This window comes from Zonotrichia albicollis, chromosome 29, assembly GCF_047830755.1.
Source record: "Zonotrichia albicollis isolate bZonAlb1 chromosome 29, bZonAlb1.hap1, whole genome shotgun sequence".
Taxonomy (NCBI): domain Eukaryota; kingdom Metazoa; phylum Chordata; class Aves; order Passeriformes; family Passerellidae; genus Zonotrichia; species Zonotrichia albicollis.
The window spans coordinates 6,879,402-6,899,041 of NC_133847.1; the positions used below are offsets into that span (position 1 = coordinate 6,879,402).

Consider the following 19,640-nt stretch of genomic DNA (forward strand, 5'->3'; position numbering starts at 1 on the left):
AGTCGGGCACAATGGAGTCGGAAATGAGAACTTTGCTCTCGGGTTTCCACGGATCCATCCTATGGGCGAAATGGGGAGGGGGGATTCTCTGCTCTCGGTGCCAAGTCGCGGGAGACAGGCTGGCATTCTTCGGTCACCGGCGGGAAGGTGACCCCCTACCCACCCCCCCAGAAAACTCCCCCAAAGCCCAGTGATGCTTTCCTTCCCCCTTTTTGGGGGTCGTTTCTGGTAACGCAGCTCTTCAGCGAGTCTCGGTCATTTTGGGGGGGTTTGGGGCTTTTTGAAGTCTTTATGCACCCACAGCATCTCCCAGCCCCCCCCCCTTCACCCCATTGCGGCCCCACACGGGGGTGCGGGGGGCTGGGGTTGCGCCCTGTAGGGCTTAACGGGAATTTTGGGGTGTGGAGGGGCTGGAAGATGCTCCCCTCTTTGGAAACACCCCCAGAAAATCAAGGCTGGGTCCCCCCCCTTCCTGCTCTTATTACAGGGACCCCCCACATCCCCTTCGGGACCCCACCCCCGTCACAGCCCCCCCACTTCCGCGGCCCCCCCGTCTCTCTCAGCGCCCTCTTAGAGCCCCCCCCCCCCCACTGTAGGGACCCCCCAGCCCCTTCCGCGCCGTGCGGGGCGCAGGGGGCGGCCCCGCTCCATGGGGAGGGGGCGGCCCCGGTTTGGGGGGGCCGGCCCGGGTTTGGGGGGGCGGCGCATGCGCGGCCGCCCCTCGCCCTGCGCCGGGCAGCGCGGAGCGGGCGCGGGTTCTCCGCCGCTGCGGGCAGGTGCGGGCGGCGGCACCGGCGGCACCGGCGGGGGGCCCGGCCCGCCGCCAGCCGCGATTGGCCCGGCCCGGCCCGGCTCGGCCCCCTCCGGGGGGGGCCCGGCCCGCTGCCCCCGCTCCCAGGGCCGCTTTTAACCCCCGGTGCCGGCGGGGCTGCTCGGCTCTACCGGCGGCGATGAGTCCCGGCGCGCCCTGAGCACGGAGCAGGTACGTGCGGCACCGGCACCGGCACCGGCACCGGCACCGGCACCGGCACCGGCACCGGCACCGCCCCCGCTGCGGGCCGGCCGTGGGCACGGTGACACCGGCACGGCTACGGCAGGAGCGGGACGGATCCGCGCTGGGGGCGGGGATGGGGACGGTGACAGCGACACCGACACCGGTACCGGCAGCTCCACGGCAGGATCCGAGCCGGACCCGGGCTGGGGACGCGGCGGGGCTGCGGGGGCTGCAGGAATGCGGGGCCCGGTGGCGGCGGTGGGGACGGTGACACCGGCAGTGCTGCGGGGACGGGGATGGGGGCGGTGACACCGGCAGCGACACCGGCGCCACCACGGCAGGAGCGGGATGGAACCGGGTGGGGAATGCGGGAGTGGGGGGGCCCGCGGCGGGGACGGGGATGGGGATGGGGACGGTGACACCGGCGGGGATGGGGACGGGGACGGTGACACCGGCGGGGCTGTGCAGGATGGGGACGGTGACACCGGCGGGGATGTGGCAGGAGCGGGACGGATCCGGGCTGGGGACGCAGCGGGGACGGGGGACACTGGGGGTGACACTGTGGGGGCCGGGGTGAGGGAAGGTGGCCCTGGCGCGGGGGACATGCTGGGGACACTGAGGGGACCCTGTCAGGGATGGGGCGCAGGGCTGGGGACAGCGGGGCCGGAGGGGACACTGCGGGGACCGGGGCACTGGGACAGCGGGACAATGGGGGCGTGGCCAGCGCCGCTGTGGGGACACCGGCACAGGGGGACACCGGGAGCACCGGAGCTCTCATGGGCTGGGGACACTGAGGCGACACGGGACACTGGGGACACGGGACAGGGACACCATGCCCTGAGCCCCCAGGAGCTGGCAGCGACACAGAGGGCAAGCAGAGGGGTGGCAGGACAGGGCCACCCCCTGGGTGTCACCCCCTGGGTGTCACAGCCTGGGCCGCCCGGTTCCTTGCTGGTGACACTGGTGGCTCCCTGGCGGGTCGGGAGCCGGGAATGTCCCTGTCCCGGGGTGGCAGTGCCATGGCCGGGATGTCCCCAGCACGGGGACACAGCAGCCGGGATGGACGGCAGGACGGATGTGGGGCGCGGGGCTCGGCAGCCCCACAATCCGTGGGACAGCGGTGCCCGGATCCGTGCCAGGCCCGCCGGCCCGGGGTGTCCCCCCGGTTCTGTCACCGGGCGCGGTGTCGGGAGTCGCTCCCGGCGTGTGGCCGAGCCCCGGCAGGGCTGGGATGGAGCCCAGGGCTCGCAGCGATGCTGCACCGGCTCCGGAGCTTTGCAGGGAGAGGCAGAAAGCGGGGCAAAAAAGAATAAATAAATCTTTAAAAAAATTTAAAAAGAGGAGCAAATTCTAAAATAAAGGCTGCAGACTGTCTGCCTAATAAAAATCGCACCGGCAAAGGGCCCATATTGGCCGGGATCACAGCTTCCCGAGGTGCTAATTTATTCCGGCAGGCTGGGGGGAGCGGGGAGCATCACGTTGCCTGTGAGATGTGACGGCAGCGAGGTTTGCAGAATTCCTTTGTTGTGGGCAGAGAGGAGGGGACGCGGAGCCGGCCCCGCCGCCGGGCTCCCGCCGCGGCCCCGGGGACACCGGCAGGACAGCCCGGGGCCACCGGGACCCCGCGGCGCCGGGAGGGAGGTGGGTGCTGGGGAGGGGTCCGGGGGGCGCGGGGTGGGGGTGCAGGAGCAGCTCCAGGCATGGCAGCGGTGAGGGGGGACACGCGGGGGGGTGGGCACCGCGATGTCGCCCCTGCGTTGGTGGCACCGCCGGCCGGAGTGACCCGCGGGGGTATCGGAGGTCAGGGGGGCTGCGCTGGGCTTGGGGACAGCCGGTGGGCTTGGGGACAGCCGGTGGCACCGCCAGGGCTGGGGGTCCGCAGGGTGGGGACAGCAATGTCCCGCTGCATCCCGGCTGGGTGGGCAGTGCCCCTCTGTCCGGCCGCCCCTCCCTGTCCCCAGCGCTGTCCCCAATGTCCCCGAGGGGTCCCGGATCCGCCCCCGGCCCAGCCCGGGCTGGGGGCAGGTGGGGGGCACAGGAGACCCCCGCACTGACAGGGTGGTCCCGGCGGCCTGTGTGGAATTAAGCTCGGTTTCAGCTCAAGCTAATCACCAGCCCCGGCTTTGCATATTCATGAGCAGGATGAATTATTCATGAGGTGACAGCGAGTGACAGATGTGAAAATGTTCGCCCGGCTTTGGGGGGATTTGGGGGGGCGTTTTGCACCGGCGTTATTTTGGATTCCTCTCGTCTGCCGTTGCCCCGGTTGGGCCGGGACGCCGGGGGGACACCGAGGGGACAGGGACAGAGACAGGGACAGGGACAGGGACAGGGACAGGGACAGGTACCGCTCCTTGTCCCAGCGAGGGCCGGGCCACGTGGCCTTGGGGACGTCACTGTGACACCGCCCTGACTGCGGGGACAGACCCCGCTGTGACATTCGGGCTCGGGTGGCCCTGGTGGCCCGGCCACCTCCGTCCCTCGGCAGCGCTGTGCCACCCCCCGGCCCTGTGCCACCCCCTGGCCTCGCTGCCACCACCGGGCTCTGCTTGGTGACACCCGCACGGCCCGCGCTGCTTCCCCCGGGAATCCCGGCTGGATCCTGCCGGGGACCCGCGATCCATCCCGGGCCTGTCCCAGGGCCACCGCGGGGTCGGGATGTCGCCGTGCCACCACAGGGCCGGGATGTGGCGGTGCCACCGCAGGGATGTGGCGGTGCCACCCCGGGCTGCCCCAGTCCCGGCGCTGCCACCCCGTGGAGTCACGGATGGCGACGAGCAGGGAACGATTCCGCCGCGGGGACACTGCCCGGCCGTGGGGACACCGCGAGTGGTGGCCCTGGCCCCGCAGGGCTGGCCCGTCCCCTGTCCCTTGTCCTGACCCGGGATAAACTTTTTGCCGGCTCAGCGCCTCGCCGGGGCTGCGGGCACCGACAGGGGCACAGCCACGGCAATGTCACGGCCATGGCAATGTCACGGCCATGTGTGCCCTGCGTGTGCCGAGGGCAGCGGGGACAGCCGCGGGTCCCCAGAGGAGCAGAGCTGCGTCCCGTCCCTGCCGCGGGGACACTTTGGGGACAGCTGAGCTCTCCCAGGTGCTGCCGGCCCGGCCTTTCCCGCTTCTCCTGCTGCGAAAGCAAATCCCGCAGGAACGCTGATGGCAGGGAAGGCACGGCTCAGCCAATAATTTATATTTTTTGCCAAGGAATTTCTATTTTCCCCCTGGAGCGGGAGGAACGGGCAGAGTTTGGGGCTGACCCGGCGGAATTCCCTTCCCGGAGCGTCCGAGCGGGGCTGCAGGAGCCGCTGGCGCTGCCCCGGGGCTGCTTTGGGCCTTTCCAGCCCCTGGGGGATTCACCCGGCCAAAGGCGCCTCCGCCGCCCATTCCCGAGCCCCGAATGTCCCAGGTCACCTCCCTGTCCCCTCCCAGCTCGTGGCTCTGGGGACAGAGCGCCCCGCGGAGGGGAAGGGGCCGCCAAGGCTTTTTTCTCGAGGAGGAATCAGATTAAACGCGGTTCTGCATCCCCGGAAAGGCCCTTTGCCAGCGGGGGTCTCCTTTCTTCTCGCCATTTCTCTCTTTCTTTCTATTTTCGTCCCATAAAAGCACAGAAGGGACGGGGGGAGGCACCGAGGGCTGGGAAATGGAGCATCGGGGGTGGGGGGTGAGGCACACTCGGTTTGGGGCTCCCGGTGCCCCCCAGATCCGCGCCTGGCACAGGGCAGGGATGGGGGAAAGCAGGAGCAGCGAATTCCAGCGTGGAACAGAGCGGGGGACTCGGGGTTCGGCTCGGGCTCCTGGGCACGTGGTGGCACTTTGGGGTTTGGGGGCGCTGGGTGTGCCCCTGGTGCCTCTGCCCGGCCGGCTGGGCACGCCAGGGCTGAGGGATGGCTGCGGTGGGAGCTGGGTGATGGTGGTGGGCACTGGGTGATGGTGGTGGGCACTGGAATATGGCTGTGGTGGGCACTGGGTGATGGCTGTGGTGGGCACTGGGTGATGGCTGTGCCAGGTGATGGTTGTGGTGGGTGTTGTTTGATGGAACTGGGTGGTGATGGTGGGCACAGGAAGATGGTTGTGGTGGGCACTGGGTGATGATGGTGGGAGCTGGGTGATGGTGACAGGCTCTGAGTGATGGTGACAAGCTCTGGGTGTCCAGGATGGCACGGCCTGGCGGGTCCGGGATGGCACGGCCTGGCACGGCCTGGCGGGTCCGGGATGGCACGGCCTGGCACGGCCTGGCACGGCCTGGCAGCCCCGCTGTCCCCGCAGGTCCAGGATGGTCCCTGTGATGGGGGATGCCGCCTGCTGGGTCCTGCTCGGGCTCTCCCTGCTCCCCATCGCCGTCCTGGGTAAGTGCTCGGCGGCCGGGGCTCATTAGGGAGCGAACGGCAATTAATGATGAACTCGGGGCCAGTTCATCAATAAATCCCGGGCAGGGCTGGGGCTGCGGCGGGATTAGGGAGGGAGAAGCCCCCAGGCCCCCTCCCTCCGCTGGGATCGCTGCAGGCGAGACCGTAAATCCTTAAATCCCCCTCCCCAGGCCCGGCTGAGCCCCCCGGGGATTTGCGGGGGCTCTGAGCCGTGTCCCCCCCTGTCCCCCGCGGCTTCGGGGACACCGCAGCTCGGGGGCTTTGGGATCGGGGCCTTTGGATGGGGGGCTTTGGGATCGCCCAGCCCGGAGCGCTCCCTGTGCCCCAATGAGCCGAGGGCTGAGAGGGAGGGGGAGGAAGGCCCCGGGTGGGGGAGGAAGGCCCCGGGTGGGGGGGATTAGTGGCTGTCCCCGGCCCCCCGCTGGTCCCTGACCCCACCGGGGGTCCAGGGGGGCCCGAGGCGCGGGGGATTTGAGGCTCTGGGAGCCTGCGCAGGCTGGGTCGGGATTAGCGCGGGAGGAGGAGGAGGAGGAGAGGGTGGTCACGGTCCTGCCGCGCTTTATCCCAGCACGGGGGGGCTTTTCCCCGGTGCCACCGGGCTCGGGGGCGTCCTTGGCGAGCGATCCCCCTGTGCTGCAGGGCCAGGGCGCGCTGGTGACCCCCGGGAGCCGAGTGGCACCCAGGGGTGCAGAGCAGCGCCCTCACCCTGGGGACACCCCGAGGGGCCGGGCAGCATCCTGGGGAGGGGCGCGGACCCCCCCCGAGTCGGGGTTCAGCCCCAGAGGGGTCACGGCCGGGCTGCAGCCGCTCGATGGGGCGGCCGCGCTTTATCCCGTCCCATCCTCCCGTTCCTGCCCCTCCTGGGGGGCTCAGCGGAGCCCCCCATACCCTGCCATGCCCCCCAACCCTCCGTGCTGTGCCAATGCCCCGAGGCAGCCGCGCCGCTGTCCCCGCAGGCTCGCAGGACGAGGGGAAGGTGATCCACATCACCCGGGTGCAGCACCAGGCGGTGCGCGTGGGGCTGGGCGAGCCCGCCACCCTGCCCTGCCTCTTCCTGCTGCACCCCCCGGCCTCGCTGGGCCCCAACGAGCCCCCGGAGCCGCCGCGCGTCAAATGGAGCAAGGTGCGCTCGGCCGGCGGCCAGCGGGAGGACGCGCCCGTCCTGGTGGCCAAGGAGAGCGCCGTGAAGGTGGTGCGGGCCTACGAGGGCCGGGTGGCGCTGCCCGGCTACGGCCGCGACCGCTCCAACGCCTCGCTGCACCTGCGGGCGGCCCGCGCCAGCGACGCGGGGCTCTACCGCTGCGAGGTGGTGGCGGGCATCGACGATGAGCAGGACCTGCTGCCGCTGGAGGTGACGGGTGAGCGGGCACGGCCATGGGCACGGCCAGGGGGCACGGCTATGGGGCACGGCCATGGGGCACTGCTATGGGGCACGGCCATGGGGCACGTCCAGGGGGGCACGGCCATGGGCACGGCCATGGGGCACGTTCAGGGGGGCACGGCTATGGGCACGGCCAGGGGGGTGCTGGGGCCGTGGTGCAACCCCTGGGGCTGAGGAATGGTGGGTGGGTTGGGCATTCAGGGTGAGCTGGGCACCCCATGAGAGCTGGGCACCCCGTTTTTTCCCTGCACGCCATGAGAATTGGGAGCCCCATTTATTCCCTTCACACAATTTATTCCCTGCACCCCATTTTCTCCCCGTACCCCATGGCAGCTCTCCCCTCCATGTACCCCCTACACCCTACAAGCCGTGTCCCAAGTGCCCCATGGCAGTTGGGCACCCCATGAACCCAAAACCCCATCCCAGTTCTGCACCCCGTGCCAGCCCCGCACCCCGTGCCAGCCCTGCATCCCCCCAGCCGTGTCCTGCTGCCCCATGTCCCCTCTCGCTGTCCCCAGGCGTTGTGTTCCACTACCGGCCCGCGGGCGAGCGCTACGCTCTGAGCTTCCCCGCCGCCCGCCGCGCCTGTCGCGACAACTCCGCCGTCATCGCCTCCCCCCAGCACCTCCAGGCCGCCTTCGAGGACGGCTACGACAACTGCGACGCGGGCTGGCTGAGCGACCAGAGCGTGCGGTGAGAGCGCGGGGCAGGCCAGCCCCTGACTACCCCCCAAATCACCCCTGCCCACTCCGGGCACCCCCGGGCCATCGTCTGGCCACTCTGGGAACCCCCAGGAACCCTCGGGGACCCCCGGGCCGCCCTCCCGGCCGAGCCCCGCGCCCACCGTGCCCCTCCCGGCAGGTACCCCATCACCCTGTCCCGGCCCGGCTGCTACGGAGACCGCGAGAGCCTCCCCGGCGTGCGCAGCTACGGCCGCAGGGAGCCCGAGGAGCGCTACGACGTGTACTGCTACTCCCGGGAGCTGCGAGGCAAGGGCTGCGCGCCGGGAGGGTGCCAGGGGGGTCGCGGGGTGGCCCTGGGGGTCCTTGTGTGCCCAGGGGGTCCCTGCATGCCCACGGCCTGGCCACGAGCACGGCTGGGTGCCCAGGGGTGTCCCTGTTCTTTCCTGGCCATGGTGTGGCTGGGTGCCCACGATGTCCCTCTGCGGTCACGGTGTGACTGGCTGCGTGCCCAGAGATGTCCCTTTGTGGCCATGGCACGGCTGGGTGCCCACGATGTCCCTCCCTGGCCATGGCACGGCTGGGTGCCCCGGGATGTTCCTCCCTGGCCATGGCATGGTTAGGTGCCCAGGGATGTCCCTCTGTGCCCATGGCACGGCTGGGTGCCCACGATGTCCCTCTGTGGCCATGGCACGGCTGGGTGCCCCGGGATGTCCCTCCATGTCCATGGCACTGCTGGGTGCCCACGATGTCCCTCCATGGCCATGGTATCCCCACGATGTCCCTCCACGGCCACCCCTCCGTGCGTCCCTGCCCAGCGGGTCCGGGTGGGTGCCAGCGCTCCGTGCCATCCTTGGCACCGCCACCGAGCGTGGCCGCAGCGCTCAGGCCACGGGGCCACCCCAAAAGCGCCATCCCCTTCGTGTCGCGGTGTCGCCAAGAGCCCCCTCTCCGCAGGGACCGTGTTCTACGCCACGGCTCCGGGGCGCTTCACCTGGCAGGGCGCCCGCCGGCACTGCCGCAGCCGCGGGGCAGCGCTGGCCACCACGGGCCAGCTCTACCTGGCCTGGCGACAGGGCCTGGACCAGTGCGACCCGGGCTGGCTGGCGGACGGCAGCGTGCGCTACCCCATCCGCCAGGCGCGCCCCAAGTGCGGGGGCGAGGCCCCGGGCGTGCGCACCCTCTACCAGTTCCCGAACCGCACCGGCTTCCCCCCCGCCGCCTCCAGGTTCGACGCGTACTGCTACAAAGGTGAGCGGGACCCCCGAGCCGCCCCCGCCGCTCCCTCCTTCCCGCGGGGATCGGGGGGCGCCGCCGGGAAAATTGCTGCCCATGAATATTTAATAGGGGAATTAATGAGATAAATGAGGGGGGCGGCGCTGGGAGGGAGCTCAGCTCCGCCCTGTGCGGGGCGGGGGATGCCGTGCTCGGTGCTGAGGGAGCTACGGGACCCCCGTGCTGTCCCCACAGCCGCGGGTCCCGGTGACACGGAGCCGCCGGTGCTGCCGGTGCCGCCCACGCCCGACCCGCCGGGCAGCGACAACGTGCTGGTGGAGCACGGCGAGGACCCGGGCACGTCCGGGGACACCCGCGACCGCCACGACCTCCTGTCCCCGCCGGGGCCCGCGGCGCCGGGCGGCGATGAGGACGAGCAGCTGCGGGCGGGCGGCAGCGCGGGGACACCGCGCGGTGACCGCCCTGGCACGGCCCCGCCACCGGCACCGGCGGCTCCGGGGCTGCCCGCGGGCCGTGCCGCGTCCCCGCCGCCCACCGCGGCCACCGCGCCGGCCTGGCCCCACGAGGAGGAGCCTCTGAACGTGGTGGATGCCGAGAGCGCCTGGCGGGACCCTCCGAGCGCCAGCCCGGCCCGAGGAGACCCCGCGGGACCCCCGGGCACCCTCCCGGCCCATCCCCACGGCCCGGCCCCGGAGCGCAGCCCCGGCCCGTCCTTGTCACCGCCTGGGCTGGGCACGGTCCCCAGCGCGGCCCCGGAGCCCCCCGGCACCCTCCCAGGCAGCTCCAGCGCCCCGAGGCGGAGCTACCCCGGCCTCAACGGGCGCTACTTCCAGCTCCAGCGGCACAGCCGGGACCCCGCGGTGACAGCTGGGGACACCGCTGTGACCGCGGGGATTGTCACCTCCGGGGACCCCGCGGTGGCAGCGGGGATCGTCACCCAGGCCCCCGCGCTGGCGCAGGAGGTGCGGGGAGCGGCAGCCAACGCCGTGGAGCTGTGGAGCCCCCCCGGAGGCGGCAGCGAGAGCCCCCGGCGGGAGGGTCCGCACGCGTCCCCCAACGCGCTGCAGGAGGACCCCAGCCCCGGTGAGTGACCCCGGACACGGCCGCGGCTCCCGGCGCGGTCCCCGCTCGGTGACACCGTGGCCGTGCCGACTCTTGCAGGGTTCGCGGCCGCCGCCACCGCCCCGGCGGATCCGGGGACCCCCGCGGGGACCCCGCCCGTGCCGCCGCCGTCCCCCGCCGCTCCCCGCGACGCTCGGGGACACCGCGACATCGCCGGCGCCCGCGGGGACTCCCCGAGGCCGCCCGCGGATGGCGCCGAGGACTTCTCCGGGGACGGCCCGTCCCGGGAGGGCGGCGGCTCCGCGCCCCCGCTGCCCCCGCTGCCCCCGGCCCCGCTGGTGGCCGAGGGTCCCGAGCTGCCCCCGCAGCACCGCGGGGACGGCGGCGACGGCAGCGGGGCCGCGGGGGACGGCGCGCTGGAGCGGCAGAGGAAGGCGGTGACGTTCCTGGAGCCGGAGGGTCCCTCCGAGGGACACCCAGCCGCCCCCGGCCATCCCGAGGGGGCTCCTCCGGGGCCCCGGGACCGCTCGGGCCCCACGGCTCCCAACGGGGCGGCAGAGCCCGGCCAGGAGCAGCCGGAGGAATCCAGGGGTGTCGGGAACGGCGCAGCCGAGCCCAGCACCGAAACAGCCGCGTTATCGCCGGCCTGGGATGTCCCCTCACCGTCCCCGTCCCCCGCGGGCACCGAGGCGCTGCCGTGGGCCGGCACGGAGCGGCCGGAGGAGCCGGGGCTGCTGGAGCCGGGGGCCGAGGAGGGCTCCGCAGGCTTCGCTCCCGCAGACCCGCAGCCCACCCAGCGCTCCGAGCCGGGGCCGGGGGCGGCCGAGCAGCTCCTCCTGTCCCCCCCCGCCACCCCCGAGCCCCCAACCCCACCGGCCCCCGGCGAGGAGGACGCGTCCGGCGAGCCCAGGCGGGAGGAGCCCCCCGCGCCCCTCGGCTCCGCCACCCGCGGGCCCTGGCCGCCCCCCGGTGCCCCCCAGGCCGGGGGGACGGAGCCCGCCGGGTCCCCGAGAGCGGGGCTGCTCCCGGAGCCCTCGGCGGAGCCCGAGCCGGGGGGCCCGGGGGGGTCCCCGCTGCTGGACACCGACAGCGGCAGCGGGGAGGAGCCGGCGCTGGACGAGCGGGAGCTGCTGGCCTGGGCGGGCACCGGCAACGCCAGCGGGCACGGTGAGCGGCGGGCACGGCGAGCCGCGGGCACCGGGGCTGTGGCCGCGGGGAGAACGGGAGGTTTTGAGGCGGAGGTTTGGGCGATGTCGCTCCTTTTATCCGAATTTCCTCGCTGGGAGGCGATGGGGTGGGAGCGGGGGTCGCACCGCGCCCCCCAGCCTGGCTCAGGGCGCCGCTGCTGCCCCGCAGCGCCGCCGGACCCGTGCCAGAGCAACCCGTGCCTGCACGGCGGGACGAGCCGCGCCAACGGCACCGTGTGCGGCTGCAGCTGCGCCCCGGGCTTCACCGGCGAGAACTGCGAGATCGGTGAGCGCCGGGCACCGGGCGTGGGGGGCATCGCGGCTCCGGGCGCTGCGCGGTGCCCCCTCCTCGCTCGCTGGTGTCGCCGCAGCTGCCGCTGTCCCCGCAGACATCGATGACTGCCTGTCCAGCCCGTGCCAGAACGGCGGCACCTGCATCGACGAGGTCAATTCCTTCGTGTGCCTCTGCCTGCCCAGCTACGGCGGCAGCCGCTGCGAGAAAGGTGCGCACAGCCCCGGTGTCCCCCCGGTGTCCCCCCGGTGTCCCCCGGTGTCCCCCGGCCCGGCTGTGTCACCGCTGGGCCCCGCGGAGGGGGACACAGATCGGTCCTTGGCTGTGCCGCCACTGTCGCGCTGTCCCGCAGACACCGAGGGCTGTGACCACAACTGGCACAAGTTCCAGGGCCACTGCTACCGCTACTTCGCCCGCCGGCGCTCCTGGGAGGACGCGGAGCGCGACTGCCGCCGCCGGGCCGGGCACCTCACCAGCATCCACTCGCAGGAGGAGCACGCCTTCATCAACGGTGCGCCGGGGGTCCCCAGTCCCCCAGTCCCCCTCCCCGGGCGCTGCTCGCCCCCTCCGTGCGAGCCGCGGCCGCCTCTCCCCGCAGGCTTCGGCCACGAGAACACCTGGATCGGCCTCAACGACCGCATCGTGGAGCAGGACTTCCAGTGGACCGACAACACCGCCTTGGTGAGGGCTTGGGGGGCTCGGGGGGCTCGGGGTGCGGGCAGGGGGCGCGGGGGGCGTCACCCGCTCCGGTGGCCCCGCAGCAATACGAGAACTGGCGGGAGAACCAGCCCGACAACTTCTTCGCGGGCGGCGAGGACTGCGTGGTGCTCGTGTCCCACGAGATCGGCAAGTGGAACGACGTGCCCTGCAACTACAACCTGCCCTACATCTGCAAGAAGGGCACAGGTAGCGCCCCGTCCCGCAGCTGTCCCCGTCCCGCAGTCCCTGGGGTCCCTGTCCCCATCCCGCAGCCCCCAGACCCCTCCCCATCCCCAGGCAGCCTCTCCCAGGCCAACTCCCGCAGTTCTCCCCTAAACCTCCATTTTTCCTCTTTCCCCGGGATCAATCCCTCCCTCAGCGCTCGCGTTTGTTTAATTTGCTCCCATCGAACCCATTAAATTCCCATTCCTTACCTCTGGAAGTTCCATTAACCTCCAGCTGCTCCTCCCCAGCCCGCGCGCTAATGACGCCCCAATAAGGCCATTAATTAACCAATTAAACCCTGGGGACAGACAGCTCGCTGCCACCCTGACGGACGAGCCTGTCCCGAAGCCACCAGCGGTGTCCCCAGGGGTGGCCGGGGGGGCTCCTGGGTGTCCCGGACCGCTGTCCCTCGTCCCCTCCCGGTAACGGGGGGTGACGGAGCTCTGTGCCGCCCTCCCAGTGCTGTGCGGGCCCCCCCCGGAGGTGCCGAACGCTTTCCCGGTGGGGAAGAGGAGGGAGAGGTACAACATCCACTCCAGCGTGCGCTACCAGTGCCACGAGGGCTTCACCCAGCGCCACGTGCCCACCATCAGGTGCCACAGCAGCGGCAAGTGGGACCGGCCCAAAATCCTCTGCACAAAACGTTAGTGGGGCACCCGGGAGGGGCTGATCCCCGTGGGAGGGGTCCGGAAGCCGGGGCTGACCCCCCCGCGTGCCCCCCATTGCCCCCGTTAGCCAGGCGGTCGCACCGAGCGCGGCGGCACCGGCGGCACCGGCACAGCCACCCGCACCACCAGCACCACCACCACAAACCGCGCAAGGAGCGGCGAAAACGCCGCCAGCGCCTCCGGCTGGACTGGATGGAGGAGGGCCACTACTTCTAGAGCCGGGCGAGCACAACGGGGTCCCCGGGGGGTGTGGTGGCGCCCCCCGGCCCCGTCCCAGCCCCTCCCGCCCCCCTTTTTTAGCCCCCTTTTGGCTTTAGCTCCTTAGGATGCCCGGCCCCGTAGGGAATAGGATCCGGAGGGGGCGGCTGCGTGTGCGCCCCCAGCCCTCCCTGCATGTCCCGCGCTCAGCCCCCGGCCCGGGCTGGGCCCCCAGCCCCGCACGGGGACCCCCAAGCTGGGCTCTGTCCCTGTCCCCAGAGCGGGGCTGAGTCAGGCAGCCCCCCTGTCCCACCCGGGGCCGCTCTGGTTTTTTAGCAGCCCCCCCTCCCCATTTCCCCGCCCCAGCTCCCCGGGGCGTCCCCGCGGCCGGCGCGGCTGGGGCGGGGGGGACACGGCGGCTGCGGGGTCTCTGTCCCGCTCTGGGGGTGCTCGGTTTGGTTCTGTCCCCTCTCCGCTCGTTTCGGGTCCCCGTTGGAGTTGGCGTGTGTGTGTGTGTGTGCGGCGCTTTCCGATCTCTGCTGTTTGCGACGTGACTGCCGTGTCCCCTCCCCGCCCCCCTCCTGGCGCCCCCTCCCCATTTCTGACTCTGCCTTTCTGTACTGCTGGACATTTTAATAAATTTTTTTAACAGTTGAGCGACCCCCGCCCTTTCCTGGGGACCCTGGGTCGTGTCCCCCGCCTGGCGCCGCTCCCCAGCTGCCTCCTCCACGGCCCCCATCAATCCCGAGCAGCCCCAAACTGTCCCCCAGGGTCCCCCGTGTCGCACCCGCCACCTGCTCGCGGTGGTGGCCGTCACCTGTGTCCCCCTCGAGACGGGGAGACCCCAATGGATTTTCTGGGGTGATTCCTGCCCAAAACACCCTCCAGCACCGGCCCCCGAGGTTCCCCCGGCCCCTGTCACCCACGGCCCCGCTGTCCCCTCCCAGACATTTATTTCCAGTCGTTAAAGGTGATTTACGGGCTGTGCTCAGCGGGAGCGCGTCCCGAGCCCCTCCAGACCGGGGGTCCCCATCCGTGCCCCCCCCCCGGCGGTGCCCCCTGCCAGCTCCGTGACCCCGGGGGCGGCTCCGCTGCTGCTGCCGCTCCTTGGATCCAGCCCCGACCGATCCAAGGATGCCCCGGGCGAGCGGGACCGGGCCCGGAGCCCCCCGGGCTGCCCAAGGACACTGCGGAGCCGCGCTCAGCTCTCCAAAGCGGCCGAAGCTTTTATTTCATCTGCGTCCAGGGCTGCCAAAGCCTGCGGCGGTGCCCGGCCGGGTGGGCACAGCGCCCGCTGCCCCCCGGCCCTGCCCGCTCCGGCCAAGCCAAGCGGGAGCTGCCCCGGGGGCTGCGGGACCCCGAACGGAGCCAAACCCGGCGCCCCCAGTCCTCGCCCAGCGCCACGGGGGGATTTCGGGCTCGGTCAGCGCGGGGACGGGCTGAGGATGCGGATGAGGATGAGGATGAGGAGGGCGGGGGCTCTGCGGCGCTTTAGCGCATGCAACAGGCGCGCCGAGAAGCGAGAGCTGCGGAGCGGGAGCCGCTCCCGGCGGGGCCCACCGAGCCCGGCCCCTCCCGCCGCCCCGGGGCCCCCAAGCGCCCCCGGGGCCGCCAGCCCGCGCCGCCGCCGCCTCTCGGTCCCGGCGGGGGCTGCCCGCAGCTCCCCGCACCGCGCGGGGCACGGCCCGAACCCCGAACCCCAAATCCCAGACCCGGGCGTGCCGCCCGAGCGCCCCGAACCCTCACACGCGCTTGGGGAAGCCCGCGGCCACCACGGGCGGCGCGTCCCCGGCCTTTTTGAAGCAGTACACGCCGAAGAGCTTGTACTTCTTGTCGGGGAAGCCGAGGTTGCGCACGCCGGGCTCGCGGCCGCCGCAGCGGGCGCGGGGGTTCACGATGGGGTAGCGGATGCTGCCGTCCTCCAGCCAGCCCGCCTCGCAGCGGTCCAGCAGCTGCAGCTTCCAGGCCGCGTACAGCTGGCCCACCTTGGCCACGGCCGCGCCGTTGTTCTTGCACGCCTGCACGGCCTCCGGGTAGCTCAGCTTGCGGAAGGTCTTCAGGAAATAAACTTTGCCTGGAAAAAGGGGGATGAAGGGGATGGAGCGTCTGCGGTCCCGCGGGGTGGAGACCCCCGCTCTGGAGCCGCACCGAGGCGTTTTTGGGGATGGATGGAAGCCCTGGGGAGCCAACAAAAAGTTTTGGGGAAGTTGAGGGATATCAGCGCTGTGGAGACTCCAATACGATTTTGTGGGCTGGAGGTGAGTGATGAAATCTCTGTGCAGCATCCAAAATATTTTTTGTTTTTGCGGGGGAAAAAAAAAAGTATGAAAAAGAAGGAATTACGGCCTCCTTTTCTTTCCGATGAAAAAGAAGAGATTATGGCTAAAACCAAGAGGTCTTGGGTTAAAAAAAAGGAAAAGGGTTTGGCTAAGAAAGATTTTGTGTTAAGAAGAAGAGGGTTTGGATTAAAAAGAAATAGGTTTTGGCTAAAAACAAGAGGTTTTGGGTTAAAAAAGAGGTTGTGGCTACGAAAGAAGAGACTTTGGATTTAAAAAAGAAGACTTGGATTTCAGAAAAAAGAGGTTTTGGATAAGAAAAAGGAGATTTTGGCTTTTAAAAAAAAGATATTTTGGCTTCAAAAAACCAGATTTTTTCCTTAAACTCAGTGTTCCAACCCCACCACCCCATCCTCCCCCTCCCACGGGCACGCTCCGTGCCTCAGTTTCCCTCACCGTTGAGGTTGGAGGTGAAGCAGAAGGCGTCGTAGTGCTCGCTCTCCTTGTGGCGGTAGCCGTAGTTGCGGACGCCCACGGGCGTGTCCTTGCGGCCGCACTGCTCGCGGGGCCGGGAGATCGGGTACTGCACGGAGCCGTCCTGCAGCCAGCCCGCGTTGCACCAGTCCATGCCCTCCAGCCACGCCTGGTGCAGCTGGTCGTGCGAGGCCAGGATCCCGTCCTGCTCCAGGCACGCCTGCTGCGCCTCGTGGAAGTTCAGCGTGTAGCGCCCCAGGCGGGGGTGGTACGGGAAAATCACCCCTGAGAACGAGGGGTGGGGTTGGGGTTGGTTTGGAGCGGGGGAGAATCGCCTGGGAAATCCCGCTCATCATCCCCGTGCATTCCGTTTTGGGCATTCTGGGTTTTGGGGCTGCAGGGAGCCCCAAACTCCAGGAGATTCTGCGCCGGAGCTTGGGGAAATGGGAATTCTGGTTGGGAGAATGGCCTGGAAAATCTCTCTCCTTGTCCTTCTGCAAGGACTTCTGGGAGTTCTGGGTTTTGGGAGTTCCAGGAACCTCAGACTCCAGGAGATTCTGCGCTGGGGATTGGGAAAACGGGAATTCTGCTTGGGAGAATCGCCTGGAAAATCCCGCTCGTCGTCCCAGGAGTCTGGGGAGCTCCGGGAACCCCAGATTCCAGGAGATTCTGCTCTGGCGTTTGGGAGCACCGGTGGTGCCTGCGCGGGGTCCAGCCCAGCCCTGGCACCCCCGAACTGCGCCCTCTGAACCCCTAAAAAGGCGCTTACCGCCTCTGCCACCTCCCGAACTCCTAAAGCAGCATTTTCCCTCCATTGTCCCCTGGTGCTTTCTGAGCCGTCACCCCGCGACCTCCATGAGCCACCGCTCCAAATTCTCTCCACCACCAAAACCCCGTGACAACCCCACAGCCCCTGAAAATCCCGGGAACACCTCAGGCCACCTTCCAGGTCCAGTTTGACCACGCCGGTGTCATCCTCGAGCTCGTTGGTCACCTCGCACTCGTAGCGCCCGTAGTCCTGCAGGGTCACGTTGCGGATGATGAGCGACGCGTCGCCCACGCCGTCCTCTTGCAGGGCCGTGCGGCCGCGGTAGGGCCCGAACGCCCGGCGGGCCTTGCCCAGCGCCACGAACACGTCCACGAACGCCATGGGCTCCGTCACTTTGGTCCACTTGAGGCGGATCTCGGCCGGGTCGTGCGCGGTCACGTCGTAGTGGTAGCGGCAGGGCAGGATGATGGTGCCGCCGCGGTGCGTCACCACCTTGCCCGGGGCTGTCTGCACCACCACGGCGCCGCTGTCACCCTCTGCGGGACGGGCACGGCTCAGGGGACAGCCACCACCGCGGGGGTGGCACAGGAGGGACAGACACCGCCCCAGGGATGGCACAGGAGGGACAGCCACCACCGCGGGGGTGGCACAGGAGGGACGGTCACCATGCCGGGGATGGCACAGGAGGGACGGCCACCGCCCCAGGGATGGCACAGGAGGGACAGACACAGCCCCAGGGATGGCACAGGAGGGACAGACACCGCCCCAGGGATGGCACAGGAGGGACGGTCACCATGCCGGAGATGGCACAGGGAGGGACGGTCACCGCCACGGGGATGGCACGGGAGGGACAGACACAGCCCCAGGGATGGCACAGGAGGGACGGTCACAGCCCCAGGGATGGCACAGGGAGGGACTGACACGGCCACGGGAGTGGCTCAGGAGGGACGGCATGGCCAAGAGGGATAAGAGTGTATTTTGGGTGAATTCTCCTCTTTTAGGGGCAGGAAAGATGAGGATGTGGGGTCAATGTTAGGGGGAATTCCTCTCTTCTGGGGGCTAAGTAGGATGGAGATATGGGAGCATCTATTGGGTTGAGTTCCTCTTTTTATGGGGTAAAGGAGGATGGGGGCGTGGGGACACATTTGGGGGGAATTCCTCTCTTTTGGGGGCAAAGTAGGATAGAGATGTGGAAGCATCTTTTGGGTTGAGTTCCTCTTTTTAGGTGCATAGAGAGATGGGGCTATGGGGCCAACTTTGGGGGCAATTCCCCTTTTTTGCCAACCCTGAGGAGAGCTCGGGGTAACCCCAGTGTGGCTCCCACAGGACTGAGGGGACACGGGGGACACATCAGAGCCCCGGCTCTGCTTTGATGCCATTAAACCCAGCACCCCAAAGGCTGCGGGCGCTTCCCCGACCCCAAACCCGCCCCAGCCCCATGGCGGACCCCACTCACCCATGACATGAACCACCTTCTTCCTGCCGCGGGCGTTGGGCAGCGCCTCGGAGGCCGCCAGGGCGGCGAGGAGCAGCAGCGCCGCGGGCCCGGCGGCCCAGGGGCTTTGGGGGCGCATCTGGGGGGGACAGCAGCGCCCTGAGCGCCCCCAGACCCCCGAGCCTGAGGGCACCCCCGGGAATGCCCAGGCCAAGGGGTGCCCACCCGAGGGGCGCCCGCACCCGCTGCCACCCCCCGTGCCCAGGCGGGGCTGGGGCGGTCGCTGCCCCCCCGTGAGCGCCCCCAGCCCCGCAGGGACCCCCCGGGCCCGGCTCTGAGCTCGGGGCGCCCCGGGGCTCCCAGGCTGGCCGGGTCTCCCGAGTTATTTATGGCACCTCTGAAAGGGAAGCGATGGGCACGGAGCGGGCAGCGGCGCCCCCCGAGACCCCCCCCGGCAGCGCCCCCTCCCCAAGGACAGCGCGGAGGGGCGGGAGGAGCCTCCCCCTGCTGGGGGGCTGCGGTGCTGAGCCCCGCGCTCGGGGGGCGCCCCAAATGCCGGCCTGGCTCTGGGGCTTCCCCCGGGGGTCCCGGTGCCCCATCGGGGGGCAGGGCACGGACAGACCCCCCGGTGGTCCCCGCGCCGTGTCCGGGGGCAGAGGGAGCACAAAGGGAGCGGGGCAGCCGCTGCGGGGGGCTCGGGGTCCGCTCGGGGGGCACGAAAAGCGGGGCAGCCCCCCGGGGGTCCCGGTGCCCGATCGGGGGCAGGGGGAGAGGGGCAGCCCCTCCGGTGGTCCCGGTGCCCAGCCCGGGCTGGGGGCGAGCAGGGCAGCCCCGGTGCCCGGGCAGACGGAGCGGGGCACCCCCCACCCACCCGCGGGGGTCCCGGTGCCCGGTCCGGGGGCAGGGGGAGCGGGAACCCCCCCGGGCTCTCCCGTGGCCGCCGCGGGGGCAGCAGGAGCGGGGCAGCCCCGCGGGTCCCGGCGCCGCTCGGGGCAGCGGCTGCGGCGGTGGCGGCGCTCGGGCCCGCTGCGGTGTTGCAGTGCGGGACACTGCGGCGGCGGCCCCGGGGCTGCGGGACTCCGGTGCCCGGGCGGGGACGGCGCAGCGCGGGGGGAGCCCCGTTCCCGCCGCCGCCGCCCCGCAGAGAGCGACCCCCGCCCGCCGCGCCCCTCCCGGTGCCGGGGGTCCCGTCCCGGTGCCCCGCGCCCGCCCCGCAGCGAGGGAGCGGCGGCCGCAGCCCCGCACTCACCGTGTGCCCGGTGCCGGCGCGCGGGAGGGGCCGCCGGTGCTGCCGGAGCCTCCCCCGGTGCCTCCCCCGGTAGCTCCGCCGGTGCCGCCGCTGCGACGCCGGGAGCTCGGCCCGGCCCTGCCCCGGTGCCGGCGCTGCGCAGGACCGGCCGCTCGCCAAGGTCACCGGCCCGCCCGGTGCGCCCCGGAGCCGCGGGCACCGCCGGGACCCCGGCCGGGCTGCGGGCACAGGAACCGGAGCCGGTAAATCCCCGCCGCGGGCGCCGCAAGGGCGGCCGTGCCCACCCCGCCCCAGCCCGGGCACCCACGCGGCCGTGCCACCCCAAAAACCCGGTACCACCCCCCGCCGTGTGCCCACCCCGCGAAATCCCCGGTACCACCCCCGCCGTGTGCCCACCCCCCAAAAACCCACACCCACCCGGAGGGTGCCATCCCAAAATCCCACCCTG

At 70.9% G+C, this 19,640-nt stretch overlaps 2 protein-coding genes across 4 annotated transcripts; one reads left to right on the top strand and one right to left on the bottom strand.

Moving 5' to 3' along the window:
- Positions 1-698: 698 nt before the first annotated feature.
- On the top strand, positions 699-13,643 carry NCAN (neurocan). 3 transcript variants are annotated; one of them, XM_074528843.1, is made up of 15 exons: positions 699-982; positions 5,261-5,340; positions 6,318-6,719; positions 7,261-7,435; positions 7,604-7,731; positions 8,380-8,673; positions 8,893-9,741; positions 9,820-10,887; positions 11,077-11,193; positions 11,297-11,410; positions 11,552-11,710; positions 11,798-11,880; positions 11,961-12,105; positions 12,584-12,766; positions 12,863-13,643. In XM_074528843.1, the coding sequence occupies exons 2-15, from the start codon at positions 5,268-5,270 to the stop codon at positions 13,114-13,116; spliced, it is 4,044 nt and encodes a 1,347-aa protein (XP_074384944.1). In that variant the 5' UTR covers positions 699-982; positions 5,261-5,267; the 3' UTR covers positions 13,117-13,643. The 3 variants fall into 3 exon arrangements, with proteins under 3 accessions (XP_074384944.1, XP_074384945.1, XP_074384946.1); XM_074528844.1 differs by having other exon boundaries at positions 700-982; positions 12,859-13,643; XM_074528845.1 differs by lacking the exon at positions 699-982 and adding an exon at positions 2,517-2,635.
- Positions 13,644-14,190: 547 nt separating this feature from the next.
- On the bottom strand, positions 14,191-19,530 carry HAPLN4 (hyaluronan and proteoglycan link protein 4). The gene is made up of 5 exons (XM_074528846.1): positions 19,193-19,530; positions 17,965-18,082; positions 16,682-17,044; positions 15,722-16,024; positions 14,191-15,063 (listed from the first exon to the last, which is right to left on the bottom strand). Exons 2-5 carry the CDS (start codon positions 18,080-18,082, stop codon positions 14,732-14,734), a joined length of 1,116 nt encoding a protein of 371 aa, XP_074384947.1. The 5' UTR covers positions 19,193-19,530; the 3' UTR covers positions 14,191-14,731.
- Between the last annotated feature and the right edge of the window lie 110 nt (positions 19,531-19,640).

Coding starts and splice junctions, on each gene's coding strand:
- NCAN (XM_074528843.1), top strand. CDS start 5,268: ATGGTCCCTGTGATGGGGGATGCCGCCTGCTGGGTCCTGCTCGGGCTC. Junction 7,732..8,379: donor CTACTCCCGGGAGCTGCGAG/GCAAGGGCTGCG, acceptor CCCTCTCCGCAG/GGACCGTGTTCTACGCCACG. Junction 11,711..11,797: donor GGAGCACGCCTTCATCAACG/GTGCGCCGGGGG, acceptor CTCTCCCCGCAG/GCTTCGGCCACGAGAACACC.
- HAPLN4 (XM_074528846.1), bottom strand. CDS start 18,082: ATGCGCCCCCAAAGCCCCTGGGCCGCCGGGCCCGCGGCGCTGCTGCTC. Junction 17,045..17,964: donor GAAGGTGGTTCATGTCATGG/GTGAGTGGGGTC, acceptor CCCGTCCCGCAG/AGGGTGACAGCGGCGCCGTG. Junction 16,025..16,681: donor GGTCAAACTGGACCTGGAAG/GTGGCCTGAGGT, acceptor CCTCGTTCTCAG/GGGTGATTTTCCCGTACCAC.